The sequence below is a fragment of the Pezoporus wallicus genome, unplaced genomic scaffold (genome assembly GCF_028554395.1).
Source record: "Pezoporus wallicus isolate ANWC-B61680 ecotype Strahan unplaced genomic scaffold, APGP_CSIRO_Pwel_v1 contig_6382, whole genome shotgun sequence".
Lineage (NCBI taxonomy): Eukaryota > Metazoa > Chordata > Aves > Psittaciformes > Psittacidae > Pezoporus > Pezoporus wallicus.
The window spans coordinates 91,826-110,162 of NW_026638015.1; the positions used below are offsets into that span (position 1 = coordinate 91,826).

Consider the following 18,337-nt stretch of genomic DNA (forward strand, 5'->3'; position numbering starts at 1 on the left):
GCCCAAAGCTGGGGACCCCATCCCTGGACAGATCTCACCCGTGCTGGACAGTGAGCCTGAGCAGCAGGCACTTGGCTCTGCTGGGGCTGCTGCTTTCCAGGCTGCCTGACCTTACCTGATGAGTGGTTGAGACCCAGCTCCCTGTGTACCCTTACAGGCAGCAGACGCCGTTGTCCCCGTCCTCTGCCTCCCTGGCCTGTGAAGGGTTAAGTGCCAGTTTCTGAGTGTCTCTAAGGTGACACCAGGCTGCCTCTGCAGCTCTCTGCATCCCCCCTCCCCACGCACACCCTCACGCTCACTTTCTGCTTTGTCTTTTGAGGGCTGCTGCAGGATCGGTGCACAGGCACCTTCCTCGCTGCCTACCTCTGCCTGCCTCTCCTGCTGCTGCTGCTGGGGACACCGAGGTATGTACCTGGCCCAAGAGGACCTGGCTGGAGGTACCCCAAGCTCTTCATCACTTGCTGGGAGCATCCCCATCCCTGGACGTGCTCTCTCCTAAGACCCCATCCTCAGTAAGTGCTGTGTTCCCCACTGCCCTCGCAGTGCCGGTACCTCCGAGGAGCAGCACCAACGTCTCCAGCTTTCCATCAGCTATTCCTGCGCTTTGCAGTGGCAGGGCAGCAGAGACACAGGAAGGCTGAGCTGCACGGGCTGAGCTGCCCGAACCGCTCTCAAGAGGCTGGTAACCACCCCTGCAAAAAGTTGGACGCTGCTTTTCCTCCGTGCTTGTGGAGCTAAGGATTGTCCCACGTCTCCGGGAGGCGAAGGTGCGGCATCGCGGTACCCTGTGGATAGAGACCGAGCTGCCGCGGAGGTAGTGGACAGACTCACTGCAGCATGGCTGAAGGGAGCTGGAGACACCTCACCCCGGGCAGGGACCATGGCGAGGAGGGCAGAGGGGCCACGGCGAGCCCCCGGGGAGCAGTGGATGCAGCAAGCACTGGGCAAGTGCAGTGCTCGGGCCTCAGCTCCCTGGACCCAGCCTGGGGGGAGATGAGCGGCGCGGTGGCGGCGGCAGGGGTGGAGGAGCAGGTCCTGCACTTGGCCATCAGGAAGCAGGTCTCCTACAGGTAGGAGTTCCCGAGTGCCGGGGCTGGGCTGGGGGCAGAGGAGTGCCCTGTCCCGGGGCATCTCCTTGCTATGGGGTCAGGGCTGGCTCTTCCTAGTGCCACCAGCAACCACCTCAGCACAGGGACAAGGGGATGGTTAGCCCCTTCCCTTCCCATCCATGCAACACCCTTTCCGCAGTGGCTGTCCCCTTGGCACCCTCACAGGCCCCTTATTTCTCCTTCTGTGCAATTTCCCTTTCCCAACCTGTGGCTGTGATGCTTCCCAGGCCTCTTTCCAGGTAGTCTGTGCCCAACAGCCTCCCTCAGACTCTGGCACGGGCCATGGGCTAGACATTTCCCTCTTAATCAGCTTATTGTCCAGTGCACTGGGTGACAAGGGACCTCTGATAACATTGATTCTCCTCTTCCCTGTCCAAGGGGACAAAGCAAACATCCCCTTGCTTGATTCCCAGGTCCAGAAACCTCAATCCCACCTGGGAGACTGAGCAGTGCTGCAAAGATGAAAGGGCTGAGATTGGGGCTCAGACTGGAAATGTGCCCTTTGGGGACACCTTTCAGCACAAGCAGTAACTGTGCTGGTTTTTGGTGTGACCCCACTACTGGGACTGGTCTGCTTACCCACCCCAGCAATGCCAGTGGAGGCAGAGAGTGGTTTTCATAGCTCCCAGGGAGCTTATAGAAGTCACTGCTGGTGATGCTCAGGTGAGCTCCTATTCCCTGCTCCATCCTGTGTGAAATCCTGCTTGGGTCAGCACCTCCAGGAGCTCAGCTCTGGTGGATAAGGTCTGGTCTCACCTTCCCCTTTCTTTCACTGTTTAAGCCCTTCTACCATTTAGCACCCCCAAACTGTGCGGAATGGCTCTCAGAAATCCTTCAACCCTGTGCCTGTCTATAGTAACAGCAGCACTTGCAGGACTGCCCCTGAGCTGCTGCAGGGTCTGAAACAAAGTGAAAGGCAGAAGGCAGAAGCCTCCTCCCTACCCTTCGGCTGAGCTGGCTTGGCCAAGGGACACCTCTGTGTCCTTCTGGGCTGTGCCACCACATCATGCTGTGCTCAGCAAGCAGCAGGCAGTTTACAAGCAGGTGGAAAAGTGATACTGAGGATGCTGGTGCCATTCCTGCTGCCATGATGGGCTCTCCTGCCACCAGTCTGGACTCAGGGACCCTTGTGCACAGAGCCCTGCTTGGGGCCAGATTTGGGGCAGGAGCTATCAGTCATCCCCTGCTTGTGCTCCTACCCATACAACACTTCTTTCCCTTTGCAACGGCTGTGGAGCGAACTGAGAGTAAATTGCTCTTTAATACTGTGGTAATGGGAAGTAATGGGAAACCGTATTAGTGCCTGCAGAGCAGGAGGGGCCCACGGCTGACTCATCTCCAGCACTTGTTATTCCTGCAGTGGGTGGCGAGCAGGAGCGGGGTGGCAGAGTCCTCCCTGAGGCAGCCCCGTGTCCCCGAGCCTTGCTGTGAGCTGGGGCAATCATCTGGTACCCAGGGCTGCTCTGTGAGGTGCTGGGAGCATCTCTGCTCCGATGTCACTGAGGATGAGGGATTACTGTGCCAAGAGCAGGGAGCCAGAGCAGGATTTTCTCCTCTTAGCTGTCTTCCTCCAGATGTGCGCAACACATTTTGCAGACGGATTAGCCAGCTGCAATTATCCAGCCTCCCCAGGGGAGGAAGGGACCATACTGCAACCTAATTTGATCAGCCTGAATTCGCTCCAGAATTGTCTTAGGATGCTGGGCTTTGTTTACATCCTGCTCGTCCCCTGACACCCTGTCTCTGCTGACACACTCCAGCCCATGCTGCTTGGCCAAAGCACATCCGTCCTCCTCCACCATCACCAGGGGTGTCTCTGCAAGACACTTTGGTCCGTCCAATGCAGACTTTGCAGGAGAGAGGGGTCCGGTGGGGTTGGAGGGGGTGCTGCAGCTACCTGCAGGCCAGCTATGAGGGTGGTCTTTGGGATGAGCTGCTTCCTCCACGCTATGTCTGGGGCAGCGGAGCAAAGAGAAGGGGAAATGGGAGAAGTGTCTAGGGTGGAAAACTGCTTGTGCCATCCTGTGACACCCACACCAGGTCAGGCTGTGATGGATGCATTGCCCAGAGCTGGGCTAACCTTTCATCCCTGCAGCATGAGAAGCCCTGGGGGTGCTGATATAAACCCCTTCACTATGGTGCCTGTCTCTGGAGGCACTTACCAACCCCTGGTACAGAGACTGGAGGACCTCTGTGAGCATGTCAATGCTCAATGTCAAGCGAAGGTTGGAGGCCCCATTCCTCCTGCTGCCAACCTGCCTGTTCCTGCTGTGACCCATTAGTCATCACAAGGGGCAGGCAGCATGAGCTGCTATATAAAGGCTTTGAAATGAGCAGAAATGATATTAAGCCCATGGAAATAAAGTGACTTCCATAAATAGCTGCTGCGGTGTAACGGAGGCGCCTTGGGAGGGTGGAAGAGAGCTCAGCACTCAGGTTATATTTAGGGCTTTGAGTAGCAGTTTCATGCCAAACTCATTAATGATGCTGGCTTGTGCACCAGATTTGCACGTTCTGGGACAGTTTTCCCAGCAGGGAGGTGCCTCTGCAGTGCCAGAAGGACCTCGTGCTCTGTGACCATAGTGAGCCCTGAGCAAGCGCCAGGGCTTTGTGCCTTGCTTCCTGGAGAGATGCTTCGGCCAAGTCTCAGGTCAGCTCCTGTGAGCCTCCAGTGTCTCCATCAAGAGTTAGTGGTGGGGCAGGAGCATCTCTAGCTCCTTAAGTGGAGCAGCTTCCATAGGGAGAGTGGTTGGAGGAACTTTGCTCCGTGATCTGGAGCCGGGGAGGGTTGGGGCAGGTGCTGCTGGATGCAGTTCAGGGCTCGCTCTCATCTTCAGCACGTTGTCAGTTGTTTTCAGGGTGATCTTGCAGCAGTGGCCTTTGTTCATTGTCGCTGCTCCCAGCAACCCAGCCCGCAGAGGTGTTTACCCAGAAAGGAAACCACAAGCACACAAAAGCTCAGGCTCCCCACACGCTACATTGGGTGAGAGATGTGCTGGGCTTTAGACCAGTCCCCTTCTGCTCTCAGCCACCTCCAAAGGGCTCCTCACCAGCACCTTGTGGTAATGGGTCCCTGTGGCCCTCTGTGCCCCCCCAGGCTGGCATCAGCCCCTGCAGGGCAAAGCAGAGCATCCCTTTGCCAGCTCTTATGCTCGGCAGGGTCCCCATCTGGCAGATGGGATGCAGCTAACGCATCTCACAGGCTGTTCTGTGCCAGGGAGCTAAATATAACCCAGAGAGCAGAGGGGGCTGCTTTGTAATGTAAATAGCAAAGGAAGCTTGGTCACAGGCACAGGCAGGGCAGAGGGGAGAGCTAGCAGGGCCTGCTGGGGTGCCTGTGGGGCTGCTTGTGGGTCTCTGGTGTCTTCTCTTCCTTCTGCCTTCAGATCTGGCTGTGCCCTGGGTTTTGTCAAGCCCTGGGGCAGAGGGTGAGCAGCCCCTTGGTCCAGGCTGGGGAAGAAGGGAAGGAGAAGCCTCTGTCAGCAGCAGGGAGAGAGAATGGGGCAGAGAGGGGGCTCTTTCCTCCGAGTGCTGCTTTAGAGCCCTTAATCGTGTTAGCGGGTCTGTGCAGAGCAGCATAATCAAATTGCCATTCATTCCGAGCAAGCCGAGCCTGCTCCGCTCTGACAGACACATCTGTCTCTGCATCCTGCTCTGGATCCAGGGAAAGGAGATGCCTGGCACCCGCTAGCACAGCTGGAGGGAAGCTCACAGTACTGGGAAGTCCTAATGAGCGAGTGACAAGCACGTATCTCAGCATCCTGTCTTGATCCTCTCTGGAGCCAGAGCCAAACTCTGCTTCCTTGGAACATCCCACTGTCAGGCACAGGCTGTGGTGGACACAGGGGTGGGATGGGTTTGGAGTCAGCATCATGCTTAGTGGACAGTCCTGGTGTGCATTCACTCCATGGCTCTCACCTTGGTTGCTCTTAGGTGTAAGGCAGTGCTGAACTGGGGATTGGGCTGTGTGTAAGGAGAGATGGAAACATCCCAAGAGGCAGTTCTGGAGGAGCTGGGAGGCTGTGGGTACAGCCCGGCTGTGCAGGGACATGCCAGGGCAGGGCAACACAGCCCAAAGCCTTCATCTTAAACCAGACACAGTTCCTGTTTTAAGCTGGTCCAAGATGTGCTGCCAAAGGGGAAGCCCCAGTTTTCCCCCCTGCTGATGTTTTTCCACATCAGGGGCCAGGCCAGCCCCCTGAGGCAGCAGAAGACACTGAGTTAGCCTCCCCTGGTTGTCCCACAGCAGTGGGGTGCAATGGGGGCTGTGGTGTGGGACTCCTCGAGAGCAGGCTGGCAGGGAGGTGGTGTTGGGGGCAATGCTCCTGCATGTTCCTGGGTGGAAGAGCTGGGACCCATGAACAGAACATGGCAAGAACAGTGGGCATCCCTTCCCTTGCCTGATCCCAGCTCGGCATGAATCCCACAGGCAGGTATCCTGCTGGGTTTGGGAGAAGCAGGCAGCTCAACCCTTTCCTTACCAGCGAACTGCATACACAAGCACAGTGAGATGGGGTGCCAGATCACAGCACAGTGACCCCCAATCCTGCTCCTTTGCTGCCTGCAGGGAAGCCAGCAGCAGCAGGGTCTGTCCCCTCTGGTTTCCTGTGGGATCTGGCTTCTCGTGGGATCCCTGTGGTTTTGCACCAAGCCCGAGGGACAGGACTGTGGAAGGATGCACGGACACAATATGCAGAGGGGCACAGCACTGAGAGGAGGGTAAAAGTCCTGGGTCAGGGGGTGCTACAGCCCCACCAAGCCCCTGTAAGAGGACTAGACCCAATGCCATAGGACAGAGCACCAGACATGAAAGGGAAACGTCTGCAGGCTGGGAGCAAAGATGCAAAGCAGTGGGGATGACGAACCCTTTCTGCAGTAACAAAACCTCTCCCCTCCCGAGCAGGAGTTTGGCATCCAGGACCTGCCTTCCCCTCCCTCTGCACTGTAATTAGAGCTGTGGTTGTGTTCGGTTTCAGAGCTCACCTGGTGAGATCAAGGTCTGCCGATTGTTTTCCTTCCTAAAGCGAGACCAAGCGCCCCTGTAGAAATGCCATCCATGAGGGCCGCAGGGGCTGGCTCTGCTCGCTTGCCTTTCTGCAGCCCCGCAGAAGCTGTGCACAGACCCCCTCCCTGATCTGAAGCTCTCCTGGAGCCAGAGCTGACAGAGCAGGGCCTGAATGCAAAGGGTTTCTGTGGGGATGGGCTGAGCCCGCAGGCTCATGCTGTGCCCTGCAAACCCTGACCACGGGACGGGTGATGAATGTCAGCCCATCTCTCCACTCCTTGGAGCCTGGCCTGGAGCCTCCAAGATGCTTGTGCTTGGTTTACCTGGGTGGTTTTCAACGAACGCCAATGTACAGCTGGAGGGTGTTTGGAGATGAGCAGCACAGGACACATGCTGCCAGGGGTTGTGAGTGCTGTGGTACCGTGCAGGGTGAGGATGCGTGTGGCACAAGGTGGGTGGCAAAAGGATGACCCCACTGCCACAGCCTGGTTTGCAATAGTGGTGCTGGGGCAGCTTGCATAGAAACATAGAATGGTTTGGGTTGAAGGGACCTTAAAGCTCACCCAGTTCCAACCCCTGCCACGGGCAGGGACACCTTCCACTAGAGCAGTTTGCTCCAAGCCCCATCCAACCTGGCCTTGAACACTGCCAGGGATGGGGCAGCCACAGCTTCCCTGGGCACCCTGTGCCAGCGCCTCAGCACCCTCACAGCTGTGGGAGAAGAAGCTCGAGTCCAGAGGCTCCTGCAGAGCCACCCGCAAGGGAGGTGTCTCCGGCAGAGCCCGGCGCGCCAGGGCATGCTCCTGCCTGCCCCGAGCGCACACGAGGCTCCGTCGGAGGCGGTGTCCCCGCGCCATGGGCTGCAGGGGAAGCCGGCCGCGATGACAGCAGCCCTCACACTTCCAGGAAGTGCAGCGGAGGAACCAGGTGGAGGGTGCAAACAAAGCCGGGCCCCGGGCGGGCGGCGGAGCACTGCCAGGGACCTGCCCTCGGGATGACTCCGGAAAGCAGCCGCCGCGGGAGGAAGAGCGAGAGTGAAGCCCGGGCCGGCTGAGCGCATCAGCCCGTGCTGCGGCAGATGTGGCGGCACCGCTCCTGGGACGTTCCCCAGAGCCCGCCGGGGGACGAGGATACGAGGTACCCGCCGAGCCGGGCCCTGCCGCCTGCCCCTTGCTCTCAGGGGGACGAGGCGCTGAGGCTGGCGCTGACAGCCCGTGTTTCGGGGGTTGGGGGAAAGGCTTCCCCGCGCTTCCCCACTGCCTCGCCACCAATCCCCTCCTCTCTACCCGTTCCAGCGCCCGGCTCGTGCAGCACAACGTCCCCAGTGGGGATGTCCCAGGGCTCTCTCAGTCCCGAGCCTGCAAGAGCATGGGGTCAGCCTGAGCTGTCAGGTTCCTCCTGCAGGCAAATCCCCGTCCCCACCAGTCCTGCTGGGGAGGGCTGGTGCTCCAGGAGGACCTGCCCTGAAGGGGGCTGCGCTGTGCTTCCAGCGGGGCTCGGTACTCCTGGGGAGCACGGGAAGGGGGCCATCACGCCCAGCCTGTTTTCCATGCACAAGAGGGCTGCCCATCGCTCCTGCCCGGCGGGGAGAGCGCTCCCGAGCTGACAGCAGCCCCGGCACCGCCGTGCGGAGCGGTCCCCGGCCCTCTGAGCCGCACGGCGCTTGGGAGACAGCGATGAGGGCGCACGCAGGCCGCTGGCCGGGCAGGGGGCCGCAGTGTCCGCCTCAGCTGCAAGGCCAGCGGAGGCTGCCGGTCCCCGGAGAGGGCGGTGGTGGCGGCGGCGGGGCTGCTGGCTCCGTCCCCCCGTCCGGCGGTGAACAATGGGAGGCGGAGGAGCAGGAGGAAGCGGGGGGAGGCTCCGCGTCTGCCGCCGGGCCCCTTCCCGAGCGCGGGGCGGACGCGGCACTTCCTGACCCGGCAGCCCCGGGGCCGGGGCCGGCCCAGGCGTCGCGAAGCGCCCCCGGCCCCGCTCCCGCTGCCCGCAAGGGGGCGCTGGCGGCCGCGGTGCGCGGCCACTTCCTGCGGCCCCGGCGGGCGGGAGCCGCGGCCGCGCCGCCCCTGTCCCCTCCCCTGGCGCGGCCCGAGCGGCGGCGCCGAGCCCCGAGCGCGGCCATGGAGGCGGCGCGGGTCCCGCCGCCCGCCGGTTCGCCCTCCTCTGCCGCCGCCGCCGCCTCTCCCACCGCCTCCACCTCCGGGGCGTCGGGCGGCGCTGAGCCCGAGCGGGGCCCGCCGCCGCTGGGCCGCCGGCACAGCAACAAGCGCTTCACCGGCCTCAAGCTCTTCGGGCGCAGGTGAGCACCGGGCGGGGCGGGCAGCGCCGCCGGCGGGGGAAGGTCAGGCCCCGGGGCAAGGGGTGGCCACGGGCGGCCGGAGCATCCTGAGCGGGGGCTGCGGAGCCGAGGGGCAACCCCGCCGGCGGGCAGCTGTCAGCAGGCAGCCGAGACGGGCCCCCGGCTGAGCACAGCCGCCGAGGGACGCGGGACGTGGTGCGGGGACGGAGCGGGGGGGAGGTTGTGTTGTCCTCCTTTATCCGAGTTGGGAAGCATCGCCCTCGCCGTGAGCGCGCTCCTCCGTGGATAAGTTGGAGCCGCTGCTCTGGAGGATTCGTTTCCACTCGCTTAGAACCGCGTCTCTATCCCCGCACACCCCGCAGCTGGTTCCAGCTGCCGGGATCCCCGATTCCAGCTCTTGCGATCGCTGCTTCACTTCCTCCCCGCAGTCAGCCCCACTCCTTGCACTTCCCGCAGCCTGGCTGTTGGCCTCAAGGGATTTCGGGGATTCTCGGAAGCAAAGGGGTGCCCCTGGCATCCGGATCTGTGTGAACGCATTGGACAACTGAGGTCTGAAGGGACCTCTCGGGTCTGAAGGGACTTTTGAGGTCCCCTGGTCCACCCCAGGGCAGGGCTAGATTCGATCAAGCTGCTCATGTTGTGCTTTGAGTGTCACCAAGAGCGAGACAGATCGGGCTCCGCGGACACCTGGTCCTGTGCTTCAGCTTCCCGGGAATTCCCCCCTCCTTCCAATGCCTATTCAGTGTTTCCTTTGTTGTGGCCTGTGCTGTAGTCACTGTGCACCTCTGGGCAGTGTCTGGATCACTTCTCTCTGTACATCCCCATCAGGTTGCCGAGCACATTAACATTTCCCCTTAACCTTCCCTTCCGCAGACCAAACCACCACCATTATCTCAGCCTGGCCTTGTATCTGATAACAAGTATCTTGGTGGCTCTGTGCTGATCTTTATAGCGCTCATCAGCATTGTTGGTGTGTGGAGGGGGTGGTGGTGGGTGGGGGGACCTGAAGCAGGGTGCAGTGCTCCTGGGTGAGGAAAGGCACCAACTTCAACCTCCACAGCCAAGCCAGAGCCAGGAGCAAAGTGCTTATAAGGTCAGTTCACCATAGAGCAGTGCTCTGCTCTGGTTTCAGAGCTGGTGGCAGTGGCTGTGTGGAGCTCCTTGCAGGCTCTGCCCTGTCCCCAGTACTGCTCTGATTCTTTCTCTGGCTCCCAGGGGTTCAGGCTGCTGTGACTGCAGTGTTTGTCAGACCCTACACCGAGGGGAAGTTCTCCATGTGTGAACAACCTTCTACAGTGTGGACATATGGGGGTGAGGCAAAGTTGGCCAAGCAGGAGGTGGCGGAGCTGGAAGGGGTGAACGCGCCTGCCATGATGGCTGGAAGTGCCCATCGGGTTGTGGATGCTGCTCTTGCCCTTCTTTCCTCCATCTCAGGATGACAAATATGGCACCCGCAGCATCAGAGTGAGAAGAGATTCTCACAGGCCTCTGTGAAGGAAGGGGCTCCCACACATGCCTATGGGAAGTGAGCTTGATGGGAAGCCAGGCAGGATAATTGGCAGCACACCACTGAATTCCTGCCCACCTGAGGTTTGGAGCAGGGGATGGTGTGAAGTACCACCTCCTGCGAGGGAGCTGCGGGGGAAGGCTTCGCTGTGCTTTCTTTTGGTGAGAAGTACAGCCCCTACATCCCAAATGCTTTCCAACAGCCACTGGTGAGGGAATGTGCATTCCCTTCCATCCTGGGCCTGGCTGGGAAGCGGGTCTAGAGGAAACTTGGGCAATGGGCAGGAGCTTGCTCACTCGCAGTGTTGAGTCTCTGGAGAGCCCAGCTTCCAGGAGAGAGGTTCATAAGGTGGACACGTGCTGCTGGGCTCTGCCTGCTGTGACACGAGGAGGCACAGCCAGGCAAGGGACAGGTCTATAACACAGCAAAGAGCCTCTCGTCCCCAGAGCACGTGGGCCCCTAGGGCATTTGAAGCAAAGAGCCCTTGAGCTCCAGCCTCGGGTGGTAGTGGTAGGTTGGTCCCTTGTGTTTTGCAAGCGGGCTTATTCCTGTACCTTGTAATTGCCTTACAGGAGGGTGGAGTAATTGGCTCCAGAGCTGCCAGAGACAAGTGCACACAATACGTGCATCCAGGCCACGGATGGGTAATTCTTTTAATTGGGCTGATAAAGAGATTGGGGTTGATCAGATAATGGGTGGTTAGGATTAAATTTCCTTCCTAGGTGCCCCGTTTCTCACAACACGTTTCACCCTTTCCAGGGGGAAACTGGGGAGGGAGTGTGAATGCTGAGAACAAATTCCCTTTCCCCTGTGCTGGCGGGGAGGGGGGGGATGCTGCAATGGGTTTTCCCTGGGGGCTTTAAGGTCTTCAGCACATCCCCTTTAGAGGAGGTGTGCGATGGCCAGGTGCAGCAGCAGCAGCAGGGAGCACGATGGAAGCACCCTTCAGAGCGCCTGTGACTGAGTTTCTGGCTGTGGTCCCGTGTCAGGCGCGGTGCTGGAGGCTGCACGTGAGCCGGGGGGTGCCTGCACGGCCCCAGGGAAGCGCCGTGGGTGGCACGGCGTGTGGGTAAACGGCGCTCGGGAAGCGGAGCCGCGCGCCCGCCTACGTCTCTCTGCCACGTCGCTTGTCACCATCCTTCTCGCAGCTTGATGCTCACACCCGTGTGAAAGCCGGGGGAGAGGTGGTGCAGGGATGGCAGCACGGCCCTCTCCATCCCCTGCCTGCCCCAGCACAGGGCTCTCGGCTGCTTGCCCCTAGTGTGGGTGTAGTAGAGGTGGGGTAAGCCCCAGGCAGCCCAGGGGAAGACCAGGTTCTGGCGAGGAGCATGAAGCTTGTGATCTGATGTTGGCAGGCACAGAGCAGCGCTTACCTCAGGACAGGCTTTTTCACAAGGTACCTTGCTGCCAGCTCGCTGTTGAGCAATCCTCCTCCGTGCATGCAGATTTCCTCTAGCTCTGAATAACTCCAGCCTCTGCTCCCCATCCTGCTTCCTGGCAATGTGTGGCATCAGTTGGGCTGAAGCCAGCGATGCTGGTGGGAGTCCCCAGTTGTCCCTGGGCTTGTTTTGCGGTGCAGGTTGGATGTGCTGGCAGAGCTGTTCCCGCTGCTGCTGTGTTTGCTCTGTGCTCTCCGCTCCAGGCTTTACCTCCCTTGAGGAGCTTGGGGACTTCTGATCTCATCAAGGGGAAAAGGAAAGCACCGGGGCAGCCGCCAGTTGGGATGGAGCAGGGAAGGATCAGAGTGGAGGGTGTCAGCTGCTCCCTGGTGTGGTCCCTTCTTGCCTCCTGCCTCTTCTCTCCAGCCCCAGGTGCCTGCTGATAGCCCCATGGCCCTCCTGAGATCAGATCAGATCAGGGGCTGCCACACGTTGGAGAAGGTGTCAGAACCTTTAATCTGTGTAGGAGCTGAAGCCTCCCTTCCAGGAAACCCTGCAATCTCCTCAAGGGGCTGGGAGGAGGGAGGATGATGAGCCTCTTCCCTTCGTCAAGCAAAAGTGATGGGGAGAAAGGCAGTGCAGGGTGGGGGGCACTGCGGGCACTGGTCTTTGTGAGAAGACAGCACTGAGAGGGGAGAGGAACAGCCATGCGTGGTGCAAGGGTGGAATTTGGGTACATGGATACTCCTGTGGGCTAACACAGATGCTCTCAGGGTGAGGCCAGCACTCTACAATGGTGGGGATGCTCTCATGGAAGGCAACCCGAGCTCTGGCCCATGGTGGGGATGCAGTGTAGGGTTTCCTTCACCCATTGCAGAGCTGTGCCCAGGTCTCCCCAGAGACTTGGCAAAGCCTCTCAATGCACCTTCCAGCTCCACTCTTGGTGGAGCTCTGGTTTCTTTTTCCCAGGTGACTGTGAGCTAAAGCTCGAGTTAGCTCTCAGCACATGTTCACTTGCTTGCTGGCTGTTGTACGTGAGTGCTGACTTTGAGATGCTGAGCTCAGGAGCAGAGCGAGGGCTGCAGGCTGGGGCTCCTTGACCCTTGGGCTCACAACACATCCCTTTTGGAAGAGGTGGGGACTGGCAGGAGGTGAATGGCTTCTGCTGAAGACTTTTGGAGGTAGGGACTCGGGTGCAGGGCTGACTCGGGGACACAGACAAGGTGTGGAAATAGAGCAAACCTGTCCTGCTGGTTCTTGAGCTGGCACCAGGTTCTGAGGGAATAAGTGGCTCTGTGATCCCGAGTCCAGCAGCTTTCCCCAGGCCAGCTCTCCAGTATTACAGACGTAATAAATACCCTGTGTTTCTGTTGCAACTCGCAGGCTCAGCAGCAGCTGCAGTCTCTCTTTGGGAACTTGGAGGCTTTATTCTCATCAGGATGTCAGGTGGAGGGCAAAGCTCTGACAAGTGATGAGGCTTCGCTGGCCAGGCCAGTGCCCAGCGGGGTTGGAGTCCTATTGTACTGCATGCATGTGTTTGACCCAGTGCTGTTCTGCTGCTTAGGGGTTGATGGCCTCACTTTGTAGTTAACTGTAAGCTCTGCTCCCACGGGAAACTCCTCCTCATCACACCAGGGACTGACTGAGAGGACATCTTCCCAGTCCCTGCCGGCCCAGACAGTAGGAGTTAATGTGCCTCCTGCCCCAGCCCTGCCTGCTGGGCAGGTTGTGCAGCCTGGGCTAGGTTGCCAGTTCCAGTTTCTACCTGTGGCCGTTGCTCCCACACCTGGGAACAGCCTTTCTGAGCTTTGCCCATCACGGCTTTCAGCCTTTCCCAGTGGTTTAAGCATCCTGCATCTCGGAGAAGCCCTGCCAAGCTTCTCAGGGACCAGTGGGAACTGGGGATGTGTCTTTGGGGGATTCAGGGATGCTGCCCAAGATGTGGTAGCAGTGGTGGGGGAGAGCCCTGCTCTGGGGGCAGACGGAGGTCTGGCATCCCACCGTCTGGCTGTGTCCCGTCCTACATGTAGGGACATGGAGCAGCCTTGGCTCTGACATATGCTGTGTCTTTGCAGACAGTCACATGTCCCACTGGCTGTCCCAGGAAGTCAGTGCCGCTAACCAAGAGCTCCTTACCGAGGGTTTCCCCTTGTTTTGGTGCAGCTCAGCTCCCACAGGAAACATGGGTGCCAGAACAGCCTGTGCCTTGCTTACACTGAGCACAGGTGTGGATGCGGAGCCAGAGAGCAGGGGAACTCCTTCCTGCCTGCTCTGCAGGGCTGGGGTGTTCCACCTCCTCTCTGGTGGGATGAGGATGGAGAGTGACAGGGCACAAGTACCTAAGACAGCTTGGAGCCTCCTCCTGTGATCCTGGCCTCCTGTAGCCTGGAATGGGAGCAGGGGGATGTGGTCGGCCACGTGCCAGCCCCTCTGTGTGAAAGTTCCCTCTGGATCAGATCATCTGTATCTCGTCCTGCCTTGCTGCCCAGCCCCAGCCAGGAGCCTCTCGAATCCAGCGTTAAGCCTCTTAGTGCCCAAGCCTGAGGTCACCACGCATGGGACGTGGCGCTTGGCACTCTGGTGGCAGGCACCCAGCAGCTGCTGCTGCTGAAATGTGATGGGGGGGATGTTTTCTGCAGGGATTTTGCAATCATCAGAGGCTGGCAGATGGCAGGATTAAGAGGCAGTGGGGCTCCTGTACTATGATTGCTGCCAAGGGCACAGTCAGAGATATCTCACTCCCTAGCACAGCTACTGGCTGGGCTATGGGTTGCACAGGGCTGGGAGATGCTCCAGCAGAGGCTGCTGGTGAGGACCCTCCTCCTGGGCTCAAACAGCATTACTTACCCAGTTTTCTTGTTTCAATGACAGAGGAAGTATATGTGACAGGGGGGTGTGTCAGAGGTCCCAAGAAAGGTGCTCCCCCTTTGTGCTGGGGTACCAAGACCTTTGCCTCCCAGCCCCTGGCTGGCGGTGTGTTGGGTGCCCGGGTCTCAGTGCCCACACGCAGAGGCTGGAGGGTTGGGAGCAGTGGAACTGCCCTGCCCTGACCGAACAGTGCTCCTCCGTGCAAGGCTTGGCCAGTGCCTGCATGAGTTACTTGAAATTCAAATCCATGCCTGGACCCAGCAGTCGAGGTGAGGCTGCCAGGAGGCAGCAGGAGGGAGGGAAGCAGAGCTCCCCCTGTGCCAGCCTGGCCCTGGTCCCTGAGTCATGCACCCCATGGAGGTGCAGGGCCTGGGCACCCTTAGGTTCTTGTAGCCGGATGGGTCTGGCTGGAGTTGATTATGGACTGGGCCAGGTTCGTATCCCAGAAGTGTGTTGCTTGATGTTCACTGCCTGGCTCCAAAGGAAGAAACAGCCTTGCTGACCCCAGCTCCATAGGCATGTTGCCTGCACGGACCTCCATGTCTGACAGCAGGGATGGTGGTGCATGTGCCGTTGACACACTGGGGTCTGCAGACACCAGGGCCTTTGGGTGTGGGGTGGAGGGATGGCACCGGGGCAGCAAAGCCATGGATGGGGAGAACTGTGCTGTGTGCTGGGCAGCCAGACGTGTTTATGGGGAGGGCTTGCTGACCACTTTCTTTGTGTCCCTAGACTCCACCTGCCCCACAAAGGTGTGTTCTCCTGTCTCCCGGGCAGCCAGCCCAGCCGATGGGGATCCAGGAGGATAAAGCACCGTCCGGCGGTGTATAAGTACGTGGTATTTTCCTTGGCTTGCACAGGCTGTGCAGTCCCAGCAGCTGCCGAAGCGTTTCTGCTCAAGAGCTCCCCTTCCTCCCTCCCACGTCTCACCCCACGTCACCCTCTTGTGTCTGTACTAACCAGGCCACCAGAAGCCAGGCTGCCTGCCTGCTGCCTGCGTCACTAACTTGCTCTAGAGGGCAGCTCGCTGCTGGACTTTCATCGGCTAACACGGTGCCCCCGTTGCGCTGGTGTTTGGGGTGACGGTCACTCGAGGTCTTCCTCCTCTGTGTGCTAACCGGTGTGGGCATGAGGGCCGTAGCACCTACACCCTGTGCATGCTGAGTGCTTTGAAGACCTAAGATGACAGCGCTGGGAGGGTGGTTTAGCCAAACGGCTGAAGCAGCCTGAAGTTCAGTAGGGCTGGGGTTGACAGACATGGTGGGAAAGCAGGGCTTGGGTGGAAAAATAAGGCTTAGGAGGTAATCATACATTGCTAGGATGTAATTGCTGTGTGGAAGCCAATACCTAGGCTCTCATGGTGATGGGGGCTCATGAGTGCTCCCGAGGAGATGTGGACACAGGGTTGAGTCCCAGGCTCTGTTCCCAGGCTCCCCTGCACCATGATCTTTGTGGAGCAGCACATCCGCCTGGTCAGGATTTGGCTGCACTTGTGTGCCATACAGAGTGCCACAGTGGCAAAGCCTCACTGAGGACTGCTGCTTCCTGCCTTCTGCTGAGCGGTGTCTCTGGTATCAACCCATCTGCACAGCATCCTGGGCTTTTCAGGTTCCCCACTCGGTCTCCAGCTTGCCCAGCCTTGTAGACACAGGTCTATGTCCCAGTGTGCCTGGGAGGCCCGTGGTTGGAGGTGTTGGTGGGAAGTGGTGTGCTCTGTTAGTGCTCTGCACAGGGAGGCACATGGGTTTCAGAGAGGCCCAAAGCGCCGTGTGTTGAACACCAGAGGGCACGGTTGCTCTGCGGAGCTCCTGGGTGCTCTGTTGAGCTCTTGGGTGCTCTTGTTGTGCAGCCCCAGCCCATGCCCTGGGGCTTGCTTCCCCTGAGTGTTGTGGCATGCTGGCCTTATCTCCTCGCTACTGGTTTTGCTTTCCTTTCTTCTGCAAGGGAGGGCTTTGCAAAGCATCCTCATGGAGCTTTTTTGTGCTGCCACGGTGAAGCAGCTGGTGGCCAGTTCACTGCTGGCTTGTGTGTCCTGGTAGCACCCAGACCCACACAATGGCACCCACCCAACCTCTGCACTGGGTGCTCCAGTGATCTCCGACTGTGTGAAGTGGGAGCAGAGTGAGGGCACTCTGCACTACCAGTCTGCAGTGAAGTGTTAGCCTGTTCTGGGAAGGGAGAAAGCGGTCTGCCCTCTTCCCCTGGGATCTCCTCTCCAAAGGATGATGGAGAAAGGAGCCTGTCAGTGTGGCTGCGAAGCTGGCAGATGTGGGACTGTTAGAATGAGAGAAGAAAAGGAAGCATGTGAGGGCAGATATGCTGAAGGCATTTAGAACAAAAAGGGTGGAGGACAAAAAAAACAACTTCTCTTCCTGCCCTTCCATTTGTTGCACAGGGACAGGCTGACATTTAGCAAACCCAAGAAGTGGCAGATTTAACGTTGCTAAAAGGAGTTACTTTGATTTTGACTTGAGCTGGGCGAGAAGAAGACTTGGTAGCTCACTGCCATGAGGTAGAAAAGTGAAACCAAAGATTAGGCTTGGTATCAGTAGCAGGGTCACAGTTAAACCAACAAATGCCTTTCTCGTGGCAAGTCGGCATGTGCTTTGCTTCGTCACAGGGTCATGATAAAGGCCTGGGGCGCAGAAAGAGGAGGTGTCTTTCCTGTTTTAGCCTCATGCTGTGTGTGTGTGTGTGGGAAGATCACTGGGGACCGGGTGTCTCAGGGATGCTGAGCAGTGCCCTCCTTGCAGACACCTGCAGGGGCTGCCCCTGGTGCTGTGGTTTCAGGTGCGTGGGACCAGAGTCTTCTCCTCGCTTGGAAAGCCTTGCCCAGGGCTGCATGGGGCTGGGGAGCCTCTCAGCTTGGGGCAGAGGTTTCTGCTTGAACGCAGCAGACTCAAACCTGTGACAGCAGCACAGGGACACCAAGGTCTCCCTGGCTACCCCTCTGCCTGTGTGCATGTTTGCATGGGTGAGGGCTTAGTCACAGAGGGAAGGAGAACAGCAGCAGGAAAGTTTGCCTGGCTTGGCTTGAGGAGAGCGCTCTCGGGCTTCCCACTCCTGCTGCCTCCAGGAAAAGGGACTTGGAGAACCAGTGACCTGGTCTCTTGCTGCTCTGCTTGACCTGGAAGAGGTTTTGGGGACAGCTGGAATCCACCCTGGACATCCCTCTGGGCTGTTCCCACTTGCAGGTCTGGGTCCTGCTGGCCCAGGAGGGAGGTGGGCCAAGGCAGATGGGGCTTTGAGCACCCTGCTCTGGTGAAAGATGTCCCTGCCCATGGCAGGGGGTTAGAACTGGATGAGCTTTAAGCTTCCAATCCAAACCTTTCTGTGATTCCATGATAAGCTCCCTTGGCAGGAGATGGGGCTGGGGAGGAGCCACACATATCCCTTATGAGGTTTCTTTGCTCTGAATTGGCAGCTAGTTATAACATGATTTTAATTTCCTCTTTGATTGAACATCCTGCTCATCCCACTAAGTGGGTCTTAACAGCGATGGATTGGGGACTGTTCCTAGGGGCCCTTCTGTGGCCTCTCCTCCTCCTGTGGCTATGGCCTGCACCATGGCTGCCCTGGTGAGAACACCAGGACCTGCTCAGCTCCTAGTGGCAGCTGGCCCTTTCCTGGCACTGGGAAGGGAAATCCGAAGGACACACAGGGGGCAGAGCACTCCATCCTTCAGCAGCTGCTGGGTCTGAGGGAGGGCTGAGCAGGGGTGAACATCTCCTGCCTGCCCTGAGCAGATATCTCCACCTCTTCCCCTCTGGTGCTGTGAGAAAGGAGCTGAACCCAGTGCAGCACCTTGGGCTGTGGAGAGGTTTGCTCATGTGTCCTCACCCATCTCAGCTCCTGCTGCTTTGCAAAGGCCACTCGCTCCTGTCGTGACAGAGGTGGTGGTGGCAGTGGTAGCTCAGCCTTTGGGCTTCTGGTTAATGGTTTCCTGTGAACCACTTTCAGATACCCATCGAGAAAGGCAGCTTGGCTGCCTTTGCTTTCACTGTGCTGACAGACACCTCCCTGATGCTTTGTTGTCATTTTACTGCGGTCTATCCCCGTACCCCAGGGAGCACTGAACATGGTCCACACATGCTCCTACACAGAGAGGAGAATTGCTCCCTGTCTGACTTTAACCATGACATGCAGGCAAGGGGAAGGGGCAGGCAGGAGGAGGCA

At 59.0% G+C, this 18,337-nt stretch overlaps 1 protein-coding gene across 1 annotated transcript in view; it reads left to right on the plus strand.

Annotated features, from left to right (window-relative positions):
* Positions 1 to 8,200: 8,200 nt before the first annotated feature.
* Positions 8,201 to 18,337, plus strand: part of DGKZ (diacylglycerol kinase zeta) — a 40,415-nt gene continuing 30,278 nt past the window's right edge. The window contains exon 1 of the mRNA XM_057408790.1: positions 8,201 to 8,407. Within this exon, the coding sequence (XP_057264773.1) occupies positions 8,229 to 8,407 (179 nt within the window). The 5' untranslated portion in view covers positions 8,201 to 8,228. The remainder of the gene's footprint in view (positions 8,408 to 18,337) is intronic.